The 21,757-nt window shown below is 51.2% G+C and overlaps 3 protein-coding genes across 12 annotated transcripts; 2 read left to right on the top strand and 1 right to left on the bottom strand.

Annotated features, from left to right (window-relative positions):
- The first annotated feature begins 3 nt into the window (after nt 1-3).
- Nucleotides 4-11,181, top strand: si:ch211-203k16.3 (fibrinogen-like protein 1). 5 transcript variants are annotated; one of them, XR_007488729.1, is made up of 12 exons: nt 4-629; nt 883-941; nt 5,708-5,871; nt 6,176-6,370; nt 6,438-6,656; nt 7,022-7,141; nt 7,223-7,337; nt 7,411-7,603; nt 7,684-7,900; nt 8,174-8,364; nt 8,597-8,790; nt 10,953-11,052. XR_007488729.1 is itself a non-coding variant. In XM_068649179.1 (12 exons), the coding sequence occupies exons 4-12, from the start codon at nt 6,233-6,235 to the stop codon at nt 11,058-11,060; spliced, it is 1,500 nt and encodes a 499-aa protein (XP_068505280.1). In that variant the 5' UTR covers nt 4-629; nt 883-941; nt 5,708-5,871; nt 6,176-6,232; the 3' UTR covers nt 11,061-11,181. The 5 variants fall into 5 exon arrangements, 3 of the variants coding, with proteins under 3 accessions (XP_068505280.1, XP_049612199.1, XP_049612200.1); XR_011085949.1 differs by having other exon boundaries at nt 7,411-7,548; nt 8,169-8,364; XM_068649179.1 differs by having other exon boundaries at nt 8,169-8,364; nt 10,953-11,181.
- On the bottom strand, nt 9,671-17,128 carry snx9b (sorting nexin 9b). 4 transcript variants are annotated; one of them, XM_049756227.1, is made up of 20 exons: nt 16,981-17,128; nt 16,050-16,136; nt 15,624-15,698; nt 14,813-14,944; nt 14,455-14,514; nt 14,045-14,213; nt 13,715-13,750; nt 13,269-13,392; nt 13,097-13,181; nt 12,890-13,015; nt 12,683-12,800; nt 12,485-12,615; nt 12,308-12,411; nt 12,145-12,248; nt 11,991-12,068; nt 11,756-11,832; nt 11,181-11,270; nt 10,842-10,956; nt 10,646-10,737; nt 9,671-10,579 (listed from the first exon to the last, which is right to left on the bottom strand). In XM_049756227.1, the coding sequence occupies exons 1-20, from the start codon at nt 16,990-16,992 to the stop codon at nt 10,532-10,534; spliced, it is 1,863 nt and encodes a 620-aa protein (XP_049612184.1). In that variant the 5' UTR covers nt 16,993-17,128; the 3' UTR covers nt 9,671-10,531. The 4 variants fall into 4 exon arrangements, with proteins under 4 accessions (XP_049612184.1, XP_049612186.1, XP_049612185.1 ...); XM_049756229.1 differs by lacking the exon at nt 14,455-14,514; XM_049756228.1 differs by lacking the exon at nt 13,715-13,750.
- Nucleotides 14,084-21,475, top strand: moxd1l (monooxygenase, DBH-like 1, like). 3 transcript variants are annotated; one of them, XM_049756219.1, is made up of 15 exons: nt 14,084-14,231; nt 15,167-15,414; nt 18,080-18,305; nt 18,385-18,531; nt 18,967-19,122; nt 19,208-19,291; nt 19,409-19,564; nt 19,652-19,754; nt 19,825-19,997; nt 20,073-20,161; nt 20,220-20,316; nt 20,612-20,671; nt 20,757-20,869; nt 20,975-21,074; nt 21,329-21,475. In XM_049756219.1, the coding sequence occupies exons 2-15, from the start codon at nt 15,392-15,394 to the stop codon at nt 21,473-21,475; spliced, it is 1,674 nt and encodes a 557-aa protein (XP_049612176.1). In that variant the 5' UTR covers nt 14,084-14,231; nt 15,167-15,391. The 3 variants fall into 3 exon arrangements, with proteins under 3 accessions (XP_049612176.1, XP_049612177.1, XP_049612175.1); XM_049756220.1 differs by having other exon boundaries at nt 18,085-18,305; XM_049756218.2 differs by lacking the exons at nt 14,084-14,231; nt 15,167-15,414 and having other exon boundaries at nt 17,300-18,305.
- The last annotated feature ends 282 nt before the right edge of the window (nt 21,476-21,757 follow it).

The raw sequence follows: 21,757 nt of genomic DNA on the forward strand, positions 1-21,757 counted from the left end.
GGATGCGAGCGCTTGTTTTGTAGGGAGGAAGAGAGGGAGGGGGGAGAGAGAGAGAGAGAGAGAGAGAGAGAGAGAGAGAGAGAGAGAGAGAGAGAGAGAGAGAGAGAGAGAGAGAGAGAGAGAGAGAGAGAGAGAGAGAGAGAGAGAGAGAGAGAGAGGGGGGTCCACCACTAAAAAGGATTTTGTTCCTCTGTCAAGTCTCACATCAGCTGCTTGACTTGCTATTGATCCAATTTGCATGAACCACTGGTGCTAATTGACGTTCATCACTTTGTCTTTGGCACACACACACACACACACACGCACGTACGCACGCACGCACGCACACACACACACGCACATACACACACGCACACACGCACACGCACACACACACTCCATTCTGCTGCAATTTACTGAGTCAATTACTGTGGTTGTCAAAGTTTTCTTTCTTTGTGCCTCTATGTTGATATTATATGCTTTTCACCAAAACTCTTGTATTATTATTAGGATTGAACATGTATTTTCTTTTCTTTTTTTTTTTTTATTGACACCTGTGCATTTATGACGATCCTGGTGCACGTGCCGCTGGGGATAATTACGTGGTGACGTCACTGTACGTGCGCGAGCCCGCGCTGCATGTGGCTGAGGTAAGACACGTCCGCCGCCGCCGCCGCCGCCGCCGCGACAATTAAAGTCATAAAATTCAATGTTGCGGCTCGCGTAATTGTGTTGAATATTTTGTTAAATATTGTCGTGTATATTTTGGGGTCATGTTGTAGTAGCTTAGTGGCGATTTTGAGCCGTTGTCTGTGGACGGATTGAGCTAATGTTGCTAACGCTAATTAGCGCGCACCCTTCTCATATAACTAGGTATATTTTTTTATGATTTCTGACTTCCAGGATAGCCGGCGAATCCGTTGCACTTGCAAGCTGTGCTCACGAGTCATATTTACACTCAGGTAGGATGTTTTAATTGGACATTTTGTTTTCAATGGCACTGCAAAGCAGGGGTTGTCAACCTGTGCCCTCTAGCGGTCCGTGGCGGTGTTGCATTAGAAAAACTCATTTCATGCACCAAACAAGAATGGCAATTATTTGAAGGCATTGCAGTGGGTAGTTCGAAATGGAAACATTTTTATAATTGCAGGGGGTGGCTCCTCACTTTGTGTTGTCACAATGTGAGGACCCGCTTGTTTTCTCGAATAGGAGGGATGAGCAGGAATGCGCAGAGATGGGTGAATTGGGGTAAACATCACTTTGTTGACGCATGAAATGACTTTTCATTTGAGTTGAATTTGTCTGCCAGTTTCAGCGCTGCTGACCTTCTCTTGTGCTCTGCCATCTCGGTCACGACTTCATGTCCCGCTACCGTTTCCAAACAATTTCAGTGACGTTTTTCGCTTGGAGTGACGCAGCCAAAATCAAGCAAGCAGGAAAATGGGAAAATGCGTTCACTCGGACAATATGACACATTTTATTTGCTTTGTCATTATCAAGTAGTGGGTGTAAACTAATGAGGCGGGAAATGAATTTGAATTACTTTAGCATGATGACTAATAGGGGGGGAAACAGAAGGGTGAGACTATTTCCTGAAGGTCAAGCGGTCCATGTCACTGCGCAAGTGTGTGTGCGTGCGCGCGAGCGAGCGAGCGAGCGAGAGACGCATTCACTTAAGGCTTTCCTCACCTTTGTTGGCAGCATTTTTAACATGAATGGCTTTTTGGGATGCTGTAAATGGGAGAGAAAAGCTTATTGTCTTCAATGTCACCTTTCTTCCGACAAGTGCACTTGAGCAGTGGGGGGTTAGTGAGGATAAATGTGGGGGCGGTGGCGGGTGGGCCGGCAAGCATGCCTGGGTTCCGACCAGCCTATGGCTGACGGAGAGGACAAAGGCTCCATCCCAAGCGGTTGCACAACCGGGGAGATGATGCCTTGATGCCCTGCCGTGCGCCCCACTCGTGGAAGCCGCTAGCGGTCTCACGGGTGGTGAAGCAGCATGTGGCTCATCATCCAAACTGTAAAAATTTGGGGCGGTCAATGTTTTGTGCATTCCGCGCATCTTAAAGATTGCGACCGCACTGGTTTTATCCTCTCCAGGCGCAACAAATGCTTTTTGTCATTCTCCCAAAGAACGGCGCCGAGAGACACTCACGGGCCAATCAATACCCGTCTGGAAGCTCAACTGGGCAGTCCGTGCCAGTCAATTGGACTTGTCATGTTTGACTCCCGCCTCGCTCCTCCCCGCCCGCAGACACAAACGCCTGATTGCCGGGGAGCTTTTTCTTTTTGTTGAGAGAATTGACTCTTTCCTGAAGGGAAAAAAGAAAATCTCAAAGCCCACAGCAGGCAGGCAGGCAGGCAGGCAGGCAGGCAGGCAGGCCTGTCGCACTGGGTGAAAATCTGCCGTAAAGAGACCATATAAAAAAGTCAATCAGGGCGAGAGTCCTTTCGGAAGATATTGATGATCAGTTCACATGTAGCAGCAGCAGCAGCAGCAGCTTCTGACGGTGCGACATGCCATTCATCAGACGAATCATAAATAAGCAGCAATGGCGGGCGGCGGTTCCTCGCGGAGAGCGCAAACGCCGTGATTGATCATGACGGAGACTCTCTGGGCAAATTGCGTGCGGCATCAGCAGTCACGGAGAGGACAACCTTGGAGGTCGTGAGCATCCGTCCTCGGGGCTGATGCCACAATTGACATTCATGTGACTTCCCGCACTTGCAACTCAGCGTACGCGATGAGACTGCACTGTGCTAATTGCAGCTTTTCTCGCAGTCAGTCACGTGCGTGTGGTTTAGCGCACTCTGAGCCGGACTGCACTTTTCAAAAGCAATTTGCTCCCGTTTGACTCCCGCTCATGTGTATTGATGTGCCAGAAAAGCAGGCCCGGTCATTTCCCTTTGCTCTTTCCCCCCCACGCTGGAGTCACGCTGGAAACTCGACGGCCAACCATACAAAAGACGGCGGAAAGGTACACTACACGACGTTGGAAAGATGAGGATTTTGCAACTTTATTTTTCTTGAACACGAAAAAAAAACAATTGTGGCAGAGCCCCGACCGGCGAATGCGCTCGCGTGGGTCGACGCGCGAGCTGAGCAGTTAGCCAAACCTCCCCGATGAATCCAAAGTGTTGATGTCGCCACGGCCCTCCCGTCGTCATGAATATGATCACGCGACAGGGCAGATGTGGTCGGTCCAGATGTCCAAGCTGCTGTTTTCATAACAAGGATGATGTTCGGAAAAAGGATTACCGCCGGAGCTTACGCGCCGCGTCGGCGCTGTTAGTTTGCAAACAATGCAAACTGCTGATAGTGGAGATTTACCTCCCATCCCATCCCATCCCATCCCATCCCATCCCATGCCGGCCGTATGAGTCATCTGCACTGCCTTTTAATCTGATAGTTGCATAAAGCGGATGGCTCATTAGCGGCGTCACCGCCAAGGCCCTTTAGCGCGTCCGGGTCAAAAACCACGAGGGGCCATTTAGCGCCGGTAATGGCGCCACCGGAAACCTACCGGACACTTCATTAGGTACGCACTTTTCAAGGAACTTTGAGCTAACTTGTTATCCAAAGTACGTCTCAAACCTCAGACGTAGTTCTCAGTTCAAAACGCTTTTCAGGGCAACATTTTCTTGTGTTTACGCAAGTCTCAATCGGTCATGAAAGCAACCAAAATTTAGTGATGGACTTGAAATGGAAAAAATGTCGTAACGTGATATTTGTGATGTTGCTGGAAATTGGATAAAGCCAGCAATATGGTTCTAGCTTTGAGGGGGGCGGTGGGAATGTGCGGGCCACATAATGGTCGACTAAATGCTCACACACATCTCAAATTGCATTTGCGTTATGCAAATGCGAGATGGCGTGATTATTAAAGCGTGTGAGCACAGCAAGTTTAAAGCAAATACGATTAGGAGGTTGCTAGGAAGCGTTGATACACAAGGTGTGTGTGAGGGAGGGAGGGAGGGAGGGAGATGCAGTGCATTATGGGTAATACATCACTCACCCCTTCCACCTGTAGGTCCCTTTTATCCTGATGTCTTTTTTCTGAGTGGACTGATCTCATCCGAGCACAGCCAAAATGCTTTCCCCTTTTCCCCCCTCGTCGTCGCCCTTTCGTGCCCGCGCCGGCATGTTGCCATGGTTACCTGCGCACCGTCACGACAAAATGTTATTCACCGCCGCATGTACGAGCTCAGGCTTTATTGCGCGAGTGCAGTTTCGACTTGAGGAGACGGCAAAGAGTCACGGTCGCCACCTTCGCTGTTGTTTGGCCCCATTTGGACGCAAATTTAGTCCACGCTCGATTAGCCGTGAGGGGATGCGTCATTGTCGCGGCCGGGTGTCCTGACACAAAGTGCCTCCGTGACATAATGCCTCTTCCCCTCTCTCGTCAAGACGTTACGAAACAACAGACTTCATTGTTTGGATTCCTTGAAGTCACCAATGCGGGCACTCGCGGGCCAACAATGAGGCGCTCTGAAACGGCCACACACTCGCTGTCACGTTAGACTTAAAAGCAAACCTAGCCAGCCGTGCCCGACTCCTCTGGCAATAAATCTGTCCTCCGTTGTGAAGTAAGTGCCCCCCCCCCCCCCCCCCCCCCCCCCCCCCCCCCCTCAATAAGAAGAAGCGGGGAGTCCCGCTACGGACAAAAGCAGCGGACGCCCGCCACACACAATCGGCGGCTGACGTCAACAGACGCTCTGATGAAACATTGGGCCTGCTGCTAGAGAAAAGACACACGCTGGGAGTGCGGATGTCTTGATAAACGCTGCGATAACACTTCACAGTACACCGCGGCACCGTCATTAGTGTGGAACTAATAAGTGTTGGCCACCGCCGCGTATTGACACATTGATGCGTCAGGCCCGCACAGGATTGACAACTCATTGACTACCAAAATGTGACCCACTTACATATACAAGATATAGTGTACTAGGTATTTACAATATGTCTTCTGTCTACTGTATGTATGAAGTCTTTGACAGAATTGAAAGACAATGCTGAGTTGCATTATAGTGCCACCATGTGGTCACAAGCCTCCCGCAGGCACCAAAGACTTTGACCCGTAGACCCCGTCGGCTCGACCATGTTGCCTTGTTGATTGTTGGTCACCACACACTTGATTTGGCACTCAAGCCCACTTGTCATGACGTCATTGGCCGAGTGTCACCTGGCGATCAAAGAGGAAGCCGAGGATGCGGAGGAGCCGGCGAGCGGATTGGCGTCATAATAGGATAAACGCCCCTCATACGCCCACTCGCCCCCAGCAGGGCCCTTGGGAGATAAGCGAAGGGATTAGCCGGCCTGCCTCGCGCTTTACTCGGTCGGGGGCGGCAAATATCAAATATGCACAGCATGCTCATTTCCTCAAGTACCCTTATACAATTGTCTTTGTCAAATCAAGTCACTTTTGAAGTGTTTGGAAAATCCTTCAAATCCAGTGCTTGTGTTTTGTTTATTGAATTTATTTTTTTGCATGTGTTTGCGCTTAAGCGTGGCACCTGTCTTGAAATTCAACAGCAGCTCCTCATTTGCCTTGTGCTTTCTCTCTCTCTCTCTCTCTCTCTCTCTCTCTCTCTCTCTCTCTCTCTCTCTCTCTCTCTCTCTCTCTCTCTCTCTCTCTCTCTCTCTCTCTCTCTCTCTCTCTCTCTCTCTCTCTCTCTCTCTCTCTCTCTCTCTCTCTCCCTCTCCCCCTCTCTCATCCTCTTACAGGGGGATTATGGGCCTAAGATGTCTAGTGAAAGAGAGACCGCAAAGTAAGACACCACAAGACAGCCAAACAGTGGGGGAGAGGGAGAAAAACAAAGACGCCGGAGCATGGAAAGGGGCCCAAAGCGCGGGGCCCAGGACGGGGTCGGAGGTCGTCTGTCAACGAGGTCAGTTTCTTTACATTCTTTACAAAGACTTGAGTCTGTACTTAACTTGAGGAGCTGAAAGCGCAGAGCGAGCAAAGGCGAAGCCTCCTCCCAAGTTATCATTTGCTGCCTCGGTTGAAAGAAATCATATTTGACAGTTAAGAACATTTCATCTCCAAGTACCTATTTATTAAGTGGCCAAGCTTGAAACACAAGAACAGAACAGCGCAATAGCCCTTCAATTCAACCACAACTTGTGCTCATTTCTCTGATTTGACTACGTATGTCACGAGCGTATGTTTTGAAAAGGTCTTTTTCTCGCTAGGCCCGGCGGGCCGAGCCTCACCCGGTGAAGTCCGTCTCGGGGCCCCGCTAGGCAGCCATGCGCCGGGCCGAGCCTCCTGCGCGAGGTTCGCCTCTCTGGGCCCTCCTGCTGCTGCTCTCGGGGGCCACGGCAGAGCAGCTGAACGCCAGCGGCCAGCACGGCGGCGGATCCCAGTGCGGCGACTACACCAACCAGGTGCGTGACTCCTTAGACCCCCTGCAGATCACGACGGAGATCTTATCCCGTTTCCACCACCCTGCAGCCGACGGAGGACGGCATGTGCCGGCTGGTGGCCACTCTGCCGCAGCTGGACGGGCAGCGCTGCCCCGACATGTTCCGCTGCACGGACGAGGTCTCCTATTGGCTGCGCCAGAACGAGGAGCGGAAGCAGCAGGTGGCCGAGCTGAAGGAGACCGTCCGCCAGCTGCACGAGGAGCTGCGCGACCACCGCCATCGCATCAGGCACTTTGAGCTGCTACAGGTGACCCCCGCTAGATAGATAAGATGCCGCCAATGAGTGAGACTGCCTTGATTCAGAAGCAGGATTGGTGGCAGGAGGGGCCTTTGGGGCCTGGTCTCGTTTTCTCCACCGCTCTGCTCTTTCCACCGCTGTGTAACATGTCGGCGGGTACTCCCCCCCCCCCACCCCTCCTCCTCTAACATATCCTTGACCTCGCTAACTAACAGGATTAGCTTCATGCGCCATGATCCACTGAGCCAATGACAAAACACGGCCTTGAGCCAAAGGTGGCCTCACGTGACTATGATGTTGCGCCTGGCAACGAGGCTTCGGGCCTCGGGCGTCGTCCTGGCAAGCGAGTCGACTTTGTCGCTGTTGTTTGTCAGCACGACGACGGGAGCCATTCCAACGCCGCCCAGGAGCGACGTTTCCACCAGATGGAGGTGCACTACGCCGAGGCCACCAGCCTGCTGCACCTCCAGGGAACGCTCATCCTTAACCTGCAGGTACGGAGCTCCAAATGCGCATAGCCGCTTCCTTCCCAGCGCCCCGCTTAGTTGTAGTATTTTGTGTGTGTCTACTTTTAGAACCAAGTTCACAACCTCAGCCGATTAGTGGAGCAGGCCAAGAAGAGGCCCGGATGCTTGATCAACGCAGTCCGGCCCAATCCTCTCATGAATAGCCAGTGGGCTTTACATCCGGGTACGCCCGTACCATCGACTTCCAGCAGAGGGTGCTTGCCGCCCACTTGTTGCTGTCCTTTGGCTTCCTTCAGAGATCCAGCACATGAGGAACTGTCCCATCGACTGCGCCTCCATCTACTACAACGGAGTGACGAGGTCAGGCGTCTACACCGTGGTGCCCGCACTTGCAGCCCTGCCTGTGGAGGTCTACTGCGACATGGACACTGACGGTGAGTCGCGCGTCCGTCCACGCCACCAAATGCGTTGGCGTAAAACCATGACCAGGTGAGGCAATGTCATCCAAATCACCGCACGGTGCAATCCCACGCTCACCATGGGCCATGCCTTGCTCTCGCCGTCGCCAGGCGGCGGTTGGACAGTCATCCAGAGGCGGGTGGACGGCTCCGTCAGCTTCGACCGCGGCTGGCGCGAATACCGGGCCGGTTTCGGCGACCTGCGCTCCGAGTTCTGGCTGGGCAACGACCACATCCACGAGCTGAGCGGCCACGGGGACTACAGCTTGCGAATCGATCTGGAGGACTGGAGCAACAAGCACAAGCACGCCCTCTATCAACACTTCAGGTGGGTGGCCCATTTCAAAGAAGCAAATGCGGACTCACAAGTCTTCCGCTCACTACCAAACGTACAATATTTACATCACGCCTCAGTGTTGCGCGAGAACCACGAGTTGCTAATCTGAAATCCTAAGCAGTGCAGGTGGGCCATCCACCAGGATCCCACACAGCGGTTTGCAAAGAAAAATTGCACAAAGGATCCAAGCGAGAGGCTCGGCAAAGACACCCATGACTATAAACAGTTCGGACGTGTCCGTGTCGTGCGTGTGGCGCAGCGTAGAAGACGAGGAGCACCGTTACCGTCTGCACGTGTCGGGCTTCGGCGGCAGCGCGCACGACTCTTTCGGCTGGTACCACGACAAGCGCGGCTTCAGCACGCCCGACAGCGGCGACATCTGCGCCGAGATCTCCCACGGTGGATGGTGGTACAGCCAGTGCTTCTACGCCAACCTCAATGGCGTCTACTACAGGGTGAGTGAGTTTGGTGCAAACTGACCAGCGCTGGCTGGCTGGCTGGCTGGCTGGCTGGCTGGCTGGCTGGCTGGCTGGCTGGCTGGCTGCCTGCCTGCGTGGCTGCCTGCGTGGCTGCCTGCGTGGCTGCCTGGCTGGCTGGCTGGCTGGCTGGCTGGCTGGCTGGCTGGCTGGCTGGCTGGCTGGCTGGCTGGCTGGCTGGTTGACTGGCTGACTGGCATGTGTCCCGCAGGGAGGCCACTACGCCCCCAACGGTCAGCTGGGCCCCGACGGGATCGTGTGGCACTCGTGGAGAGACTCCGACTATTACTCTCTACGCAAAGTCACCATGATGATCCGGCCGCGCGCCTTTCGAAAACATCGGTCTCCCTGAGCGACCGTTACCATGGCGACGGACCAACTCTTCATTCCTGGACGTTTTGCACGGTGACTGATTTTTTTTGTACTTTGTTTTGATTTGATGAAGGTTAAAGTGGGCCGATCAAAACATTTCTTTTGTTTGAATTATTAATGACTTATGATAATGAGTGCACGACAGCAGAAAGGGCAGTACGGAAATAAAATTGTGTAAACAAAAGTCCTATAAAATTACAAGTGCAGCTCAATAAGAAATTCAGTAGTAGATTAATACAAAAAGCCAAAGTCAATATATATATATATGTAAATATATATGTGTATATAGATGTATATATAAATGTAAAAATATACGTATGTATAATGTTTTTCATGTCATAGTCTTAATATCTTGAAGTGGATTAATTTTGGCTTTTCACTAGCCTGAAGCGATGATATTCTAAAAATAAAATCAAACTTTCATCATGTGCAGTGACTCAGAGTCAGCGCCTCGTGGTCAACCATGAGAGCATGCGAGAGATGGACAGAAGGCAAAAGAGGGAGAAGAAAAAAAAAAGTTTCATTTTAATGGCAGGGTTGTTCACGTTCTTCTCCGGCGTAGCAAACTTACTTGACAAAGTCAATAGCTGTGCATGTTGCTCTCCAGCTGCACCTGATGACAGCGGGAGGGAGCTTCGTGCACGGCTAAAAGGCCTCTTTCACCCACGGCCACAGGGATGCACAAACCCCCCTTTGACTCCTTGCGCGCTCATTCGCATTCCATTTTGTTTCTCAAACGCAAGAATCTGTTGAGTACAGATAAGGACCTCAGTGTGCGCACACGCACGCACGCCAAGAACAAGAGCGGAATTCTTTGCATAGAAAATGCCTCCAATTAGAAAAGAAAAAGTTGTTTTAGCAATTTGTACTCCATTTCTAGGCACAAAGAAATCTCGGGAATTGAGCAAAACAGTTGATAGAATAGTGTATATTTATTTGAGGAATTGTACACTCACCAGCCACTTCTTTAGCGCCTCCACATGTACATAGAAATAAGAGCCAATGCACCTTCATCAAAGTCTGCCTTTGGACTGAGCAAAACAGAACCTTCCATCAGGCCTTACTTACATTGTACATTAGGCAGCCGTGATGCCGGTCGGCGTGCTTTTTATTAAATACATACATACATTTACTATAGATGTGTCTCACAGGATCTCAAAACAAGGTGAACAACAAAACGATTGCGAGCGAAAAGCAAAACCAAATTGCATATGTGCTCTACAGCTCCTGCACCTTCATATATAAAAAAAAAAAAAACCCACCAGAATCAGATTAAAGGCAGTGGCAATTCATTCGTAGTCTTCAAATGCGCATTAGGTCTTGAAATGTAAACGTCCATCAAATGCAACAAATGGAATTGGATTGAAGCGCTTTTTCTTTTCATTTCAACTGAGCAAGGCACGTGGGTGGGGCGAGGAGGATGGGAAGGGGCGGAGCTTCCTGTCTTCTGAGCAGAAAGTGCAGGAAGAAAGAAGGCGCCGACAAACGCAGGCACGCACGCACATTTCCTTCGAGGGAAATGTACCATAGCACACATTCATATGAAAAGGCACAGCTAGCTTTTCTCAATTGGATTTTTTTTTTTTTTTTTTCTTAAAGAGGCTACAGTGACACGATTATTTCATCAGTTGTGTAAACTGCGGTTGAGTGCCTTTTGTTCCCGTCACCAGCTCGCTGATCTTAAAAACAAAAAAAGAGGAAGAAGATTTGTGTGCCGCACTCAGCGAATGAGAAGGGAGGGGCGGGGCGGGTGTCGAGTTCTTCGGCCGGACCTTCACATTGTTGTGAACTGGCTGTGAGCTTGTCTCAGCTTTGCGGCGATCTGCCGGTGGACAGAGAGGCGATGGTTAAGGGCCGTCCAATCAGGGGCCAGACAATTGCTTTTTACCGTCTCGTAAAACTTGACTTGCTCTTCCAGGTATTGCTGCATGACCCTGTTGTAGTCGTAGATACGGTTGCTATGGAAGTGGTTCATCTCAGCTGGTCACGTGAGAGCAAATGGTCAGACTGCGCCAGCGAGTCGCCCGGAAAGCGCCGCCCGTAAAGCGCCGCCTCGCACGCGCGTGCGTGCGTGCGCAGCTTACCTTGTAAGGCGTAGGACATGGTGCTGACTCGTTTGGCCATGGTGACCTTTTCCTGAGGGCTAATTTTACTGGTGGCCACCAACTTGTCACCTTCCTTCACTTTGTCAATAGCGGCCTACGACACCACAGACACGCGCACAAAAGCGGTTCCATGAAATGGTTGCGATCCACGACAAACCAAAACATCAGCGCTACATTGGCATCCTCAAAGGTATGTAAGAGTTTACACCTGTAGGGGGAGCCACTGGTAGTCAATGTACAATATTGCTCTGTGCCCTTTAACCAAATGTTTTATTTTCTATTTTATTGTCAGAGTTGTACACGTGGAGGCCGCTGTACCTTATGGACGGCGATTGTGTCCGGGAAGCATCCAAGCAAACCTTTGTACTCGTTGTTGGTCTCCATGAGGAAGTGGAGATCCTTTTTTGGCTGGAACCAATGTAAGGCACACAGACACAAACACAGGGGGGGTGAGAAAAAAAAGTCTAGATTACAAGCAGAAGGAAGAGAATTGTTGCAGTGTTGGAACGGAATCCAAGCAAGAAGTAGCACGCCACTGATAAGTGGGAACAGGAAATCTGTGATTCTATCTATCTGAATGTGCCGTACGTCTGCTATTCGTCACTAGTGGGGCATCGAACGGGGAGACGTTTGACACCCAAAAACAAAGGCTACTTTTGTCACCAACACAAGTGACTCGAGGTGCTTGTCCGGATGGGCTCAGGCTTACCGCATATTCTCCTCCAGGCCGCAGCCACCTTCACACTTGAATGCCAACACTTGGCACAATGTACAAACAAACATGTACAGTGGTGTATTATTGTAGAATAGCAAGATTTTCCGTCAGTGTATCGATTATTTCTTCCAATAGAGGGCGCAACAATAATTGTTGATAATAAGTCACGAGCACCTACCTGCTCTGCTACCAACTGCGCTATCTCCTCGTAGGTCTTCCCTGCGGCTGTCATGGCATCCGTCAGCGTTTCCTCACCTACAAGAGGAAGACGTCTGATTTTTTCGTTTTTGCATTCCGATGCACTGGTGTGTCCGCGTAGTGTACACGGACGGACGGGCGGGCGGGCGGGCCTAACTTGCTGGATAGGCGTGGCCATTCCAACTTTGCATGTTTTGCGCCATGCCGGTCGGTACCTTGGTATCCGCTGCTGTTGAACACCGAGGAGAGGTTCTGGAAGGCTTTACCGATTCGTTGGTATTCTTTGGGCAGAGCTGAAGTCACAGAAGTACATGGGACTCAGCCTAACTAGGCCTGGCGGCCAAATGGCGACGGCGCTACGTTACGTACGGCCCGTGCATCGCTTCCAGTGCTCGTGGCCCACTGTGAGGATTTCCTTCACCCCGTCGTCCATTGCTTTGGTGAAGCGGCTGAACTGGTCGCATTTATTCTCCCTGCGCGCAAAAAAAGTGAGCGTTTGCGTCGCCCGTTGAGGGACGATTCGTTCACTCACACTTCGATAGTATCCAAGTCGGGAGCCTCGGGCTCGATGGTAGTGAAGATCATCACTCCCACCGTCTCGTCCTTTTCTGCTTTTCTCTTGCCCGTTTTCCAGTCCTGCGCAAGAGCGGCCGGGCGACGCCTTCAGTCGGACGCAACTCGGGCCTCTGAGAGTAGATGGCGGCCGTACCTTCTCGTCCTTATAGGTGAGGAAGAGCTGAAATACTTCGCTGCTGGCAACGACCGGGTGCCTGCACATGCGGCTCATCCAGCCCTGCAAGCGCTCCATTCGCATCTTGATGAACTCCTCCTCAAAGCGACCTGGCGCGCAAAAGAAAAAATGAAACCGCGCTCGGCCCCCTCGGGACGCCACAAGCGCGAGACTCACCTGTTACCTGCTTGTCCGGTAACGACGGGATGGGAATGGCCGAGCCAAATTTGTCCAGGAGCCTCTCGTACAGCCAATCAAAGTGCTTGTATCTGTGGTTGACGGGTCGGTTGGTGGTCTGGAAGGACACGGCCGGCCGCGAGTTAGACGCTGATGGAGGCGGCGGCGGCGGTTGCCGGCGGCGGCGGCGGCGGCCTGCCCGCTTACGTTGGCCGTGATTTGGTACTCGATGTAACTCTTGAGGCCGTACATCTTGGAGCCCTTCTTTGGGTCGGCCACCACGCAGTCCAGCTGCGATTCCGGGTAAAGCCACACCGGACCGACCTCGCCCATCTGTGCTTGGGCAAAAAAAGTTTCTTTTTTGAAGGATCCCCCAAAGTAAGATGGCAGAGAACAATTTCCAATAGAACCTACGTAGATGGTGAGCTTGTCCTTGCCCTTTGCTATCTGCTTACACAAGAGGTACAACTCGGGGCCAGACTTTGAGAAGCCGGGAAACCTGAAAGAAAACAGAAATGGGACTTTTGGGGTTTTTCAGCCACTCTCCCATCCGTCCTCAGACAGACCTGACCATTCGGTTCCTTACTTGAGTTTCATGGAGGCATGAGCGCCGCCTCGCTGCATGGCGCCCCCGTCTCCCGATTCGGCCTCATTGAAACCCGCGGCCGACTTGTCGTCCCACTCGTCGTCCCACTCGTCGTCGTCGGCTCCTGCGGGCGGCCAAAAGTCAGGGCGGCTGGGATGCCGTGGTCCCGCATGCTGGGGCTAGAGATCATCTGGCCCCGAGCGATGCGCGCATTAGCGAGAGGCGGCAAATTGGGTCTGCGGGCTAAAGGATGATTTGCCTAAATTAGCCGAGTCATTTTCAGCCCGCCTTTGACGTACTTGATCATGCCTTATGCTGATTTGAACACAAACTCTCAACAACACGGTGTTAATGCAAAGAGCCAAAGTCGTCACATGCTTTGAATAGTTGACCCAGCCCCTCACAAAAAAAAAAAAACTGCCACGGGCACACCATGCATAGGATACCTGTGTAATCAATAAGGTAAGGATAAGGGTAGATGTCTTTGGGGAGAGAGAGAGAGAGAGAGAGAGAGAAAGAAAAAGGAAAAGTCTGTTCACTCTGTTCCATCCGCGTTTTCCTTTTGCAAAAACAAATGAAGATATTGAGGTCAGGCCTCATTTGGCCTGCTTGACTCATGCGTGAGTGAGTCAAGCTTTTCCACCGCTTGGCGCGAGATCTGCTGGGTCAGGCGGCGCACAGCTGCAGAGCCGTGCTTTTGTTTTTGTTTTTTCTCAACTTCCAAGGAAAAAAACACTTCAGAGTGTCAATATGTGTGCGCAGGGCTCGGTGACTACCTGGACCCTGGTAGGCCTGAGGGTGGCCGTGAGAGGCGCCGGCCCAGGAGTCGCCGGCGGCCGCCTTGCCCGTCTGGGTGCCCTCCGGATTGGACGCCCAGTTGTTGGAGGCGCCCGCCGAAGGGTCCGTGCTCCACGAGGACCAGGGGTCGCCGCCATTGCGATCAGCCTGCGCAGGACCACAAAAGTAAGCCGCACCTTCAGGAGCTTTTCATGTCAACCATTACAAATTGCACGACTGCCAAACATGCGCTCCAAACCAGCAAACAGTTAGCGTGCCATCATGCTGGTCACAGGCAACAGGAAGCGCCAGAGGGTGCAAAAAAAAAAACATGGGGAGGGTCTGGGGGGGGGGGGGGGGCGGACTTCATGCCGCTCAGCTCTGCCGACCACCCGCGAGTGGCAGTTACCTCATCAGGGTAGGGGGAAACTGGGGTGTCGGGTGGGGTGCTCGACCCCCTACCGGCCACCTTAAGGGAAGGGAGAAAAGGTGATGTCATCACGAGGTGCTGACAGCCAAGCAGTTGAGGGATGGAGTGAAGCGGAGGGGGTCAAATGGAAGGAAGTTGAGAGTGAGCGTTTCTTGACTCATCCGCTTTCCCTGCACCATTTGTACTGATGCAGCAGTACACTCATTTCCTGGAAACCTCCTGCTAAAATGCAAACGGGACCGAGCTGCGCGACATATGTATGTGGAGCTCTCACTTCTGCATTTGTGCGCGTAGCTCACACGGGGAGAAATTAAAAAACAAGATCGACTCCACTCACCTGGTTTTGTGTCCCGGCTGCGGGGGCAAAAGCGTCAAAGAAGGACAGATCGGAATTTGTGACGCTGCCGACGTTGGCGGCCGGCGCTGCCGCCGCCGCCGCTGAAAACGGCGGGAGGGCCGACTTGTTGAGCTGCAGAAGGGAAACAATTCCAAGTTGAGTCTTTATGACTTTTACAGGTGCATTCCTCCGGGGTAACGCCACCGCGTTCCACTGGAAGCTCAGACAGCAAAAAAAAAGAAAATAAAAATAGCCAGACCAACTGTGTGCTCTCCTTTTCATTGCAATCAAAATCAAGCCAAATCAAATTGACATCTCATCTCATCTCATCTCATCATGTTTCTGTTCTTTTAGATGAAGGCTTTGCCCAGAGCAGAAAGCAATCTCTGGACGGAACCTCGTCGAAGCCTCGCAGGTGCCCAATCGGCCCCACGGAGGGACAATCCATTAGATACAGCCGTGCTTTCTGTTCACACTTTTCCATGTCTGCAGCATCCTTGATAACCAGCCATAGCTATGATGACTATCTCAAGGACTTTGTGACTTCTGACCTCGGCTGAATCTCCAAGAGTGACAAACATGGCTGGATATGTCTGCATGGGGTAAGCCTTGACTTTTAACCGTCTTTTTAAACACGCCCGAAGGGAATCGGCTCAACCGGATGGGCAAAGACGAGCACAACATCCTGTTGAGATTTGGCTTTCAAGCTGCGGCGCTATCTGCTTGCGTTTCTGTTCCCCCCCCCCCACCCCCCCCTTTCACAATACAGCACAGGACGTGTGACATTTAGTTGTGTACATGCGCGCGTCACCTCAATGTAGTCTTCAGGCACCAAACCCACATCCCCTCGGGAGTTCTGCGCTTCAATCCAGCCACCACCGATTTGCTGGAACCCAAATCAGACATTTTGGCTAAATCAGTGAAGCAATTGAGAAGGACAGTCCATTGTGTTTCCAAGCAGTACATTTGCGCAGTCATTCTTGTTTAAGAAAAACAACCAGGGCCATTATCTGACCCAAAACGTCCCGTGTAGAAGTAAATGTCCAAAGTCAAGCGAGCGGCGCAGTGGTCAGACTTTTACAGCGACTTTGCAAAGTTGCCGCTCGGCAAACGCAGCTAAGAGACCTTTGAACTGTTGGCCACCGACAATGACATCATGTTTGCGCTCTTCCTTCCTGCACCCGGCCTGTGTTTGTGCACCAGTTGAGAACTGCGATTTCACCAAAGTCCAACTCACCTGATTGGTGATGGTGACCGTTTCGCCTTCTTTCACCGTCAGCTCATTGTTTCCCGGCTCGGCGGTGAAGTCGTACAAAACCTGTGCCTGAGAGCAAACACACACACACACGCACACACAAGGCGCACTTTTGTTTGTTTTCAGCTAGTTCTCTGTCGACGGAACATTATTAACATATCCCAACACGCGTTACACACAAGTCGCCTCGCTCATTGATCAAACAGGACAGACGGGTTCCCCTTTGCCTGTTTTCTGCTGAGTCGTAAGCAGTATCAGTGTCAACCAAAAACAAGTACGGGGGAAAAAAAGCATACTCCCGAGAAGCGGTACGCATCATGAGGTCACTTTAGCAACGTGAAGACAATAGTTTCAGATTCAGATTCAGTCACACTTTGCAGCATTGATGAAAAACAACAACAATTATTACCAACAGAGACTGCACGTTTGAATTGAATAGCCAAAGACGTGCAAATACTGAGATCCAAGTCAATTTCCGCTCATTTTCACCATTGCAATGTTCCTCATTTGGCTAAACCTGCCGGCGCCACTTAACAGGCGAAGACTCCATTTCCCAGCTCGCACCGCGAGCAGCAAGTGACCCGCACTTGAAAGGTAGTAAAATGTCACAAGACTCTTTTAATGAGACATTTTTCCACCATCGGACAAACATGAGCACCGACTACTCCCCGATTAGACTTCGCCGCGCGTTTTGAGCGCATAAAATGCCGATGTCGTTGCGTCTCGCTTTGTAACTTTGACTTTCAAAGTTACTCTAAAGCTAACGTGACAAACTGCAACAGTCAGCCGTCCAGCCAGCCAGCCAGCCTGCCAGCCAGCCAGCCAGCCAGCCTGCCTGCCTCCGCGAAGGCAATGCAAACCGCCACAAGTTCCACTTGCAATTATTCCAGCCTGGGGACCTTGCCGATCTTACCTTTAGTGCCATAGTCGAAGCATTTATCACTCATTAGAAAAAGAAAAGCGACAAATAATGCAGGCAGGCCCCAGCAGTCGGTTTGGAGGCTTTTCCAACACTCAGCTGGACATTTCCTTCCGCTGCTTTTCTTCTCCGTGACGTAAACACGGCGGTTCCTGTAAACAACCGCAAGCGAAACACTTTTCAAGGGAATTAAGGCGAGAGAACGCAGATGAGATCCGTCCGTGTTGGTTCGGGCCGCCCTCAGCTGTGTGGATGCAGGCGGGCGGGCGGGCGGTTTGGGAGGAAACCGGAAAGATGGACCCGATCCGATAGTGCTCTGGTTCGGATCCGCTCCTCTTATTAATTAACATTTATTAAAATAATAATAACACGCTGGTTAAAAAGGTTGATATCGTTTTACATTGTGTTAACCTTACTTTCGCAACACCGGTTTACGATAGGGAAGTGCATTACTTGCTTCATAAAAATACATATTGAAAGAAAAACGGTTAAACTACGATCAGCACAAATATGAGATTGCACGTGGAGCAATTATTTTTTAATATAATGTATAACGTTGTCTGGTTTTCAAATCAAAACAACAACAACAACAACAACGTAACAGTTGAATGATCGTTTTTGTCCGTTAGTGTCGCCCTCAGCTGGCTAAAAGCTGCGTTGCAAGTCTAGTCAATGCACTCCTACCCACTAAACAGCTCTAATAAAAATGTCTAACTTCAATGTAAACCCAAACAGAGTATTCAAATCTCAAATCTTTCCATAGGAATTTCAGATTTTTCTTTTTTTCTCCTGATGCAGTCCCCTCATGTTTTCCCAGCTTGTCTCTCTTCGCCACCTGCTCATATTTCAACCAGATGACGATAGAAGTGATGGATAATGAATTGTATGATGATAAGGGAGTTGGCCGAGGGTGTGGTATGTTTGGGGGGGGCGGGGGGTATCACAAAGGTTTATCTAGCACTACAGGTGTGTTCCAAGGGTGGGGATGCTATTTGGTTCCTCAAGCGCACACACACACGCACGCTCCAAAAGCTCTCCGGCCTCAGCGGGACGTCATGCTGACTCTCCTTCCCATCCTGTGTCTGGTGTGGAGCCAAGGAGCGCAGGCGTCAGATCCGGACCTGCCCTTCATGGACTACCTGGACAACGATCACCTGGTCTGCATCAAGTGGGGCTTCGACGACGAGCAGGGGAACATCACCATCAAATTCATCGTCAACACCACCGGCTGGGTGGGCTTCGGCCTGAGTCCCAACGGAGACATGACGGGGGCCGACCTCATCATGGGGGGCGTCGGGCCCGGCGGGACCTACTTCAAAGTAAGTCGCGTGATCAAAACGAGGCCAGATTTGTTTTCAAATGCATGTTTTTGTTTGTTTGTTTGTTTGTGCCGCGCAGGATTATTACGCGACGGACAACGGCTACCCGGTGGAAGACCAGCAGCAGAGCTACACGCTGCTGTCCCTCGAAGAGAGCGACGGGCAAACTCTCGTGACCTTCTCCAGGCCCTTCCAAACTTGTGATGACCAAGATCTCGCCATCACCGTGAGTCAGAATGGAAATTCTTTTCGTCCGAGCTAGACGTGAGTCACCTAGCAATGATCGGCCCTGAGATGGTCACTTTCTACTTTGCACTTGGCAATTTTCTTCTCTTGTGTTGAAAATGCCTTTGTCCTTTGTCAAGCTCAGGTTTCATTTAAGCTGCATTTGCGGGTCTTCTCCTGTTTCGCTCCTCTGAATGCTTTCATAAGATGTTGTCCACTTTTGTGTCTCGACACGAGAGCGCGTCATAGCAACACGGTTTATTGTCATTGAAAAGGACGTAATCCGACACGGTTTTGGTCCAGAATCGTTTACGTGCGTGCGTGCGTGCGTGGTTACGCGCCGACGCCAAGGGTCAAAGCGGTGATTGGCGCGGTAACGAGCTTCTTCCATAATGTCGCTTTCCTGCTGTTTTTTTTATTGTGCTGAATCTTCTAGGCCCAAGCCATGAATCTGATCTACGCTTACGGAAACACGGATGAGATCGGCTACCACGGGCCCCGTGCCGGCACCAAAGAGCTCAACCTACTCAATTATGTCTCCAGAGCCACCGCGGTGGCAAATGGAAACTCCATCAGAGCCACCGTGGAAAAGGTAGGAATCAAATCCCACTCCTGTTCTGTTGTTCCACGCTTGGCAAGATTTTGCAAAACAATCATTGGGTGTGCATTCTTTGTAGGTCATCATCCCTCCGCAGGACACTTATTACCACTGCAGGATCATGAAGCTCCCCACCTTGATTGGCAAGCATCACATCATTCGGGTACTTTCAATTCGTCGTCACCTTAGAAATAATTTCATCCCAGAAAAAATGTTTGTTTGTTGCCGAAGTGACGGAACCGCTCATTCTCGACGACGCATGCCATTTTCACGCTTTCAGTTTGAGCCGGTGATCGAGAACCCTGACGTGGTGCACCACATGCTGCTGTACAACTGCCCGCCTTCGGTGACCACGCCCTACGACGGCGATTGCTACCTGGACCACCCGGGGGCCCTCTGCCACGCCATCGTTGCCGCTTGGGCCCTCGGAGGCCAGGTGGGTCGTCCGCCTCGCCTCGCCGCGCCGCCTTTATCCTTTGACGCGTCTTGATGAATCCGTCCGCTGCCGCCGCCGCCGCCGCAGATCTTTGACTTTCCAGAAGACGCGGGCATCCCCATCGAAGGCGGCGACGACTCGGCATTCTACCGGCTGGAAATCCATTACAACAACCCAAACAACGAATCGGGTAGCCTTTTGACGAGGTCTACGGCGCCGCCGCCTGTCGCTGAGCCTCGGCTGTTGCGCTCCTCCCGCAGGCAGGACCGACAGCTCGGGTCTGAAGCTGCACTACACGGATCAACTGCGCCCGCACGATGTGGGCATCCTCAGCACGGGCGTGTCGCCGTCCGGTTTGATCAACTACGACATTCCTCCCGGAGCCACTATGTTCCGCACCTTCGGTGTGTGCAACACCAGTCTCTTTTCTCAGGTACGTGGCTGCGGCACGTGACGATTTCCCGCACGTATTTCCAATGTCCTCCCTCTGCGTTTCGACGCTACGCAGATCGTGGACCCGGTGCCAGAGTTGCAAGTTTTTGCCATTATGATGCACACGCATCTCGCCGGCAGGGAGGTCCGAGTGGGACATTTCAGGTAAGAAAGGGAGAAAGGACGAGCCCGTGCCGGTGATGAGCACGCTTGTTGCCCATAGAAATGGGGAGCAGTTGGGTTTCCTCGCCACCAATCCCAACTATGACTTCAACCTGCAAGAGATCACCAGATTGGGAAGCATCAAGACCATCGAGCCGGTGAGCCTGCCGGCTTGTTAATATCACGTGACCCTTTGAGTCAGGTAGCAAAGCCAGTCTACGCGCTGGCTGTCAAGTCAGACTTTTTGTTTTTGTTTGCTCGACGGGCCGGTGGAGCGTACAAGAGTTGCTATGGAGACAAACCGTCGTGGCGTGGCCCGGCCCGGCCCGGCCCCCACGTTTTACCAAGCAACTGCTGTTTCCAGAGCATGCCGTTCTCTACCGCCTTGTTAACAAACAGTCAGGTTTGTTTTTGCTTCCCGTTGAATTCTCGAATGTGCGATGTCTGCTACAGGGAGACGTCATTGTGGTGGAGTGCTCCTACAGCACCTCCGATCGAACAAAACCGACAGAGGTAAGCGGAAGAAGCAAAAAAAAAAAAAAATCATACCAAGCGCAACTTTAATGCCTACCGCGCGAGCACTTGTGGCTTCACGCAGATGGGCTTTGCGACCACCGACGAGATGTGCCTGGCCTTCCTGCTCTACTACCCCAAAATTGAGATTATAACATGCATCAGCTGGCCCAATATGTCGTCAAACCTGAACCAGCAGTGAGAGCCTGTGGCCCAACTTTCTGCTCCAAACAAATACTTTGCTTCAATTGGGCGCATGCATCGTGAGATGGTGCTAATGATTTGATATGAATTCCCCCGCAGATTCCCTCTGGGAGGCTCGCTTTCAAACCAACAAGAAATCGTGGCGTATGAGAACCTGGTGAAGAACTTGTCGCAAATTCAGATTGTATACACTGATAATGTAAGCGTGTTTCTGCTCATGTGAAATTTCCAAAGCAAGACTTCAGTCATGACAAATGTGGCTTCAAACTTGTCGAAATTTCATGCGCGCTCGCTCTCTCTCTCTCTCTCTCTCTCTCTCTCTCTCTCGCTCTCTCTCTCATGTTCACCATAACATGCTAAGCAGAACAAAGCTATACCAAAGCTAACTACAACAATCACATTTGAAAGAAAAATTGCTGACATATTGCTTTTGCCTTTTCTGCTTTCTGACAGAGCCAACTCGGCATCAACCCTAACGGTCACGTCGGCCATATGATGGAAACGCCAACTTTCCGCTGCAACGCATCGAGTAAATGCACATCCCGGATTTGGCATCAAGCAGCAGTCCTGTTGGTACTCCTCTGGATCGCTCTTTTCTAAACGATCCACAAACACCAATGTCTCATTCGGTTTCTGTTGTGTCATCTATTTCGCAAATATTATACATATGCAGTTTTAGGATATTCATTTGAATGCAGTTAGTGTTTAGCATTGCTAGAGTAGTTTGCACGGGTGATAAAATACTCTGCATTATTGTCATTGTTATCAATTACGCCGCAATATTAATGATAACAGTTAGATTTGTGATTTTTGTATTGTCTTTTGATTGTGATATTTTGCCATGTAGGATTAATAGGTGTGGTGGAGGAAATGCATTTAACC

Source organism: Syngnathus scovelli, chromosome 20, assembly GCF_024217435.2.
Source record: "Syngnathus scovelli strain Florida chromosome 20, RoL_Ssco_1.2, whole genome shotgun sequence".
NCBI lineage: Eukaryota > Metazoa > Chordata > Actinopteri > Syngnathiformes > Syngnathidae > Syngnathus > Syngnathus scovelli.

Coding starts and splice junctions, on each gene's coding strand:
- si:ch211-203k16.3 (XM_068649179.1), top strand. CDS start 6,233: ATGCGCCGGGCCGAGCCTCCTGCGCGAGGTTCGCCTCTCTGGGCCCTC. Junction 7,604..7,683: donor TGGCGTAAAACCATGACCAG/GTGAGGCAATGT, acceptor CGCCGTCGCCAG/GCGGCGGTTGGACAGTCATC. Junction 8,365..8,596: donor TCAATGGCGTCTACTACAGG/GTGAGTGAGTTT, acceptor TGTGTCCCGCAG/GGAGGCCACTACGCCCCCAA.
- snx9b (XM_049756227.1), bottom strand. Junction 14,515..14,812: donor CAGCCGGGACACAAAACCAG/GTGAGTGGAGTC, acceptor CCTTCCCTTAAG/GTGGCCGGTAGGGGGTCGAG. Junction 10,957..11,180: donor ACACAATCGCCGTCCATAAG/GTACAGCGGCCT, acceptor GTGGTGTCGTAG/GCCGCTATTGACAAAGTGAA.
- moxd1l (XM_049756218.2), top strand. CDS start 17,841: ATGACGATAGAAGTGATGGATAATGAATTGTATGATGATAAGGGAGTT. Junction 18,306..18,384: donor CCGGCGGGACCTACTTCAAA/GTAAGTCGCGTG, acceptor TGTGCCGCGCAG/GATTATTACGCGACGGACAA. Junction 20,870..20,974: donor TCGTCAAACCTGAACCAGCA/GTGAGAGCCTGT, acceptor ATTCCCCCGCAG/ATTCCCTCTGGGAGGCTCGC.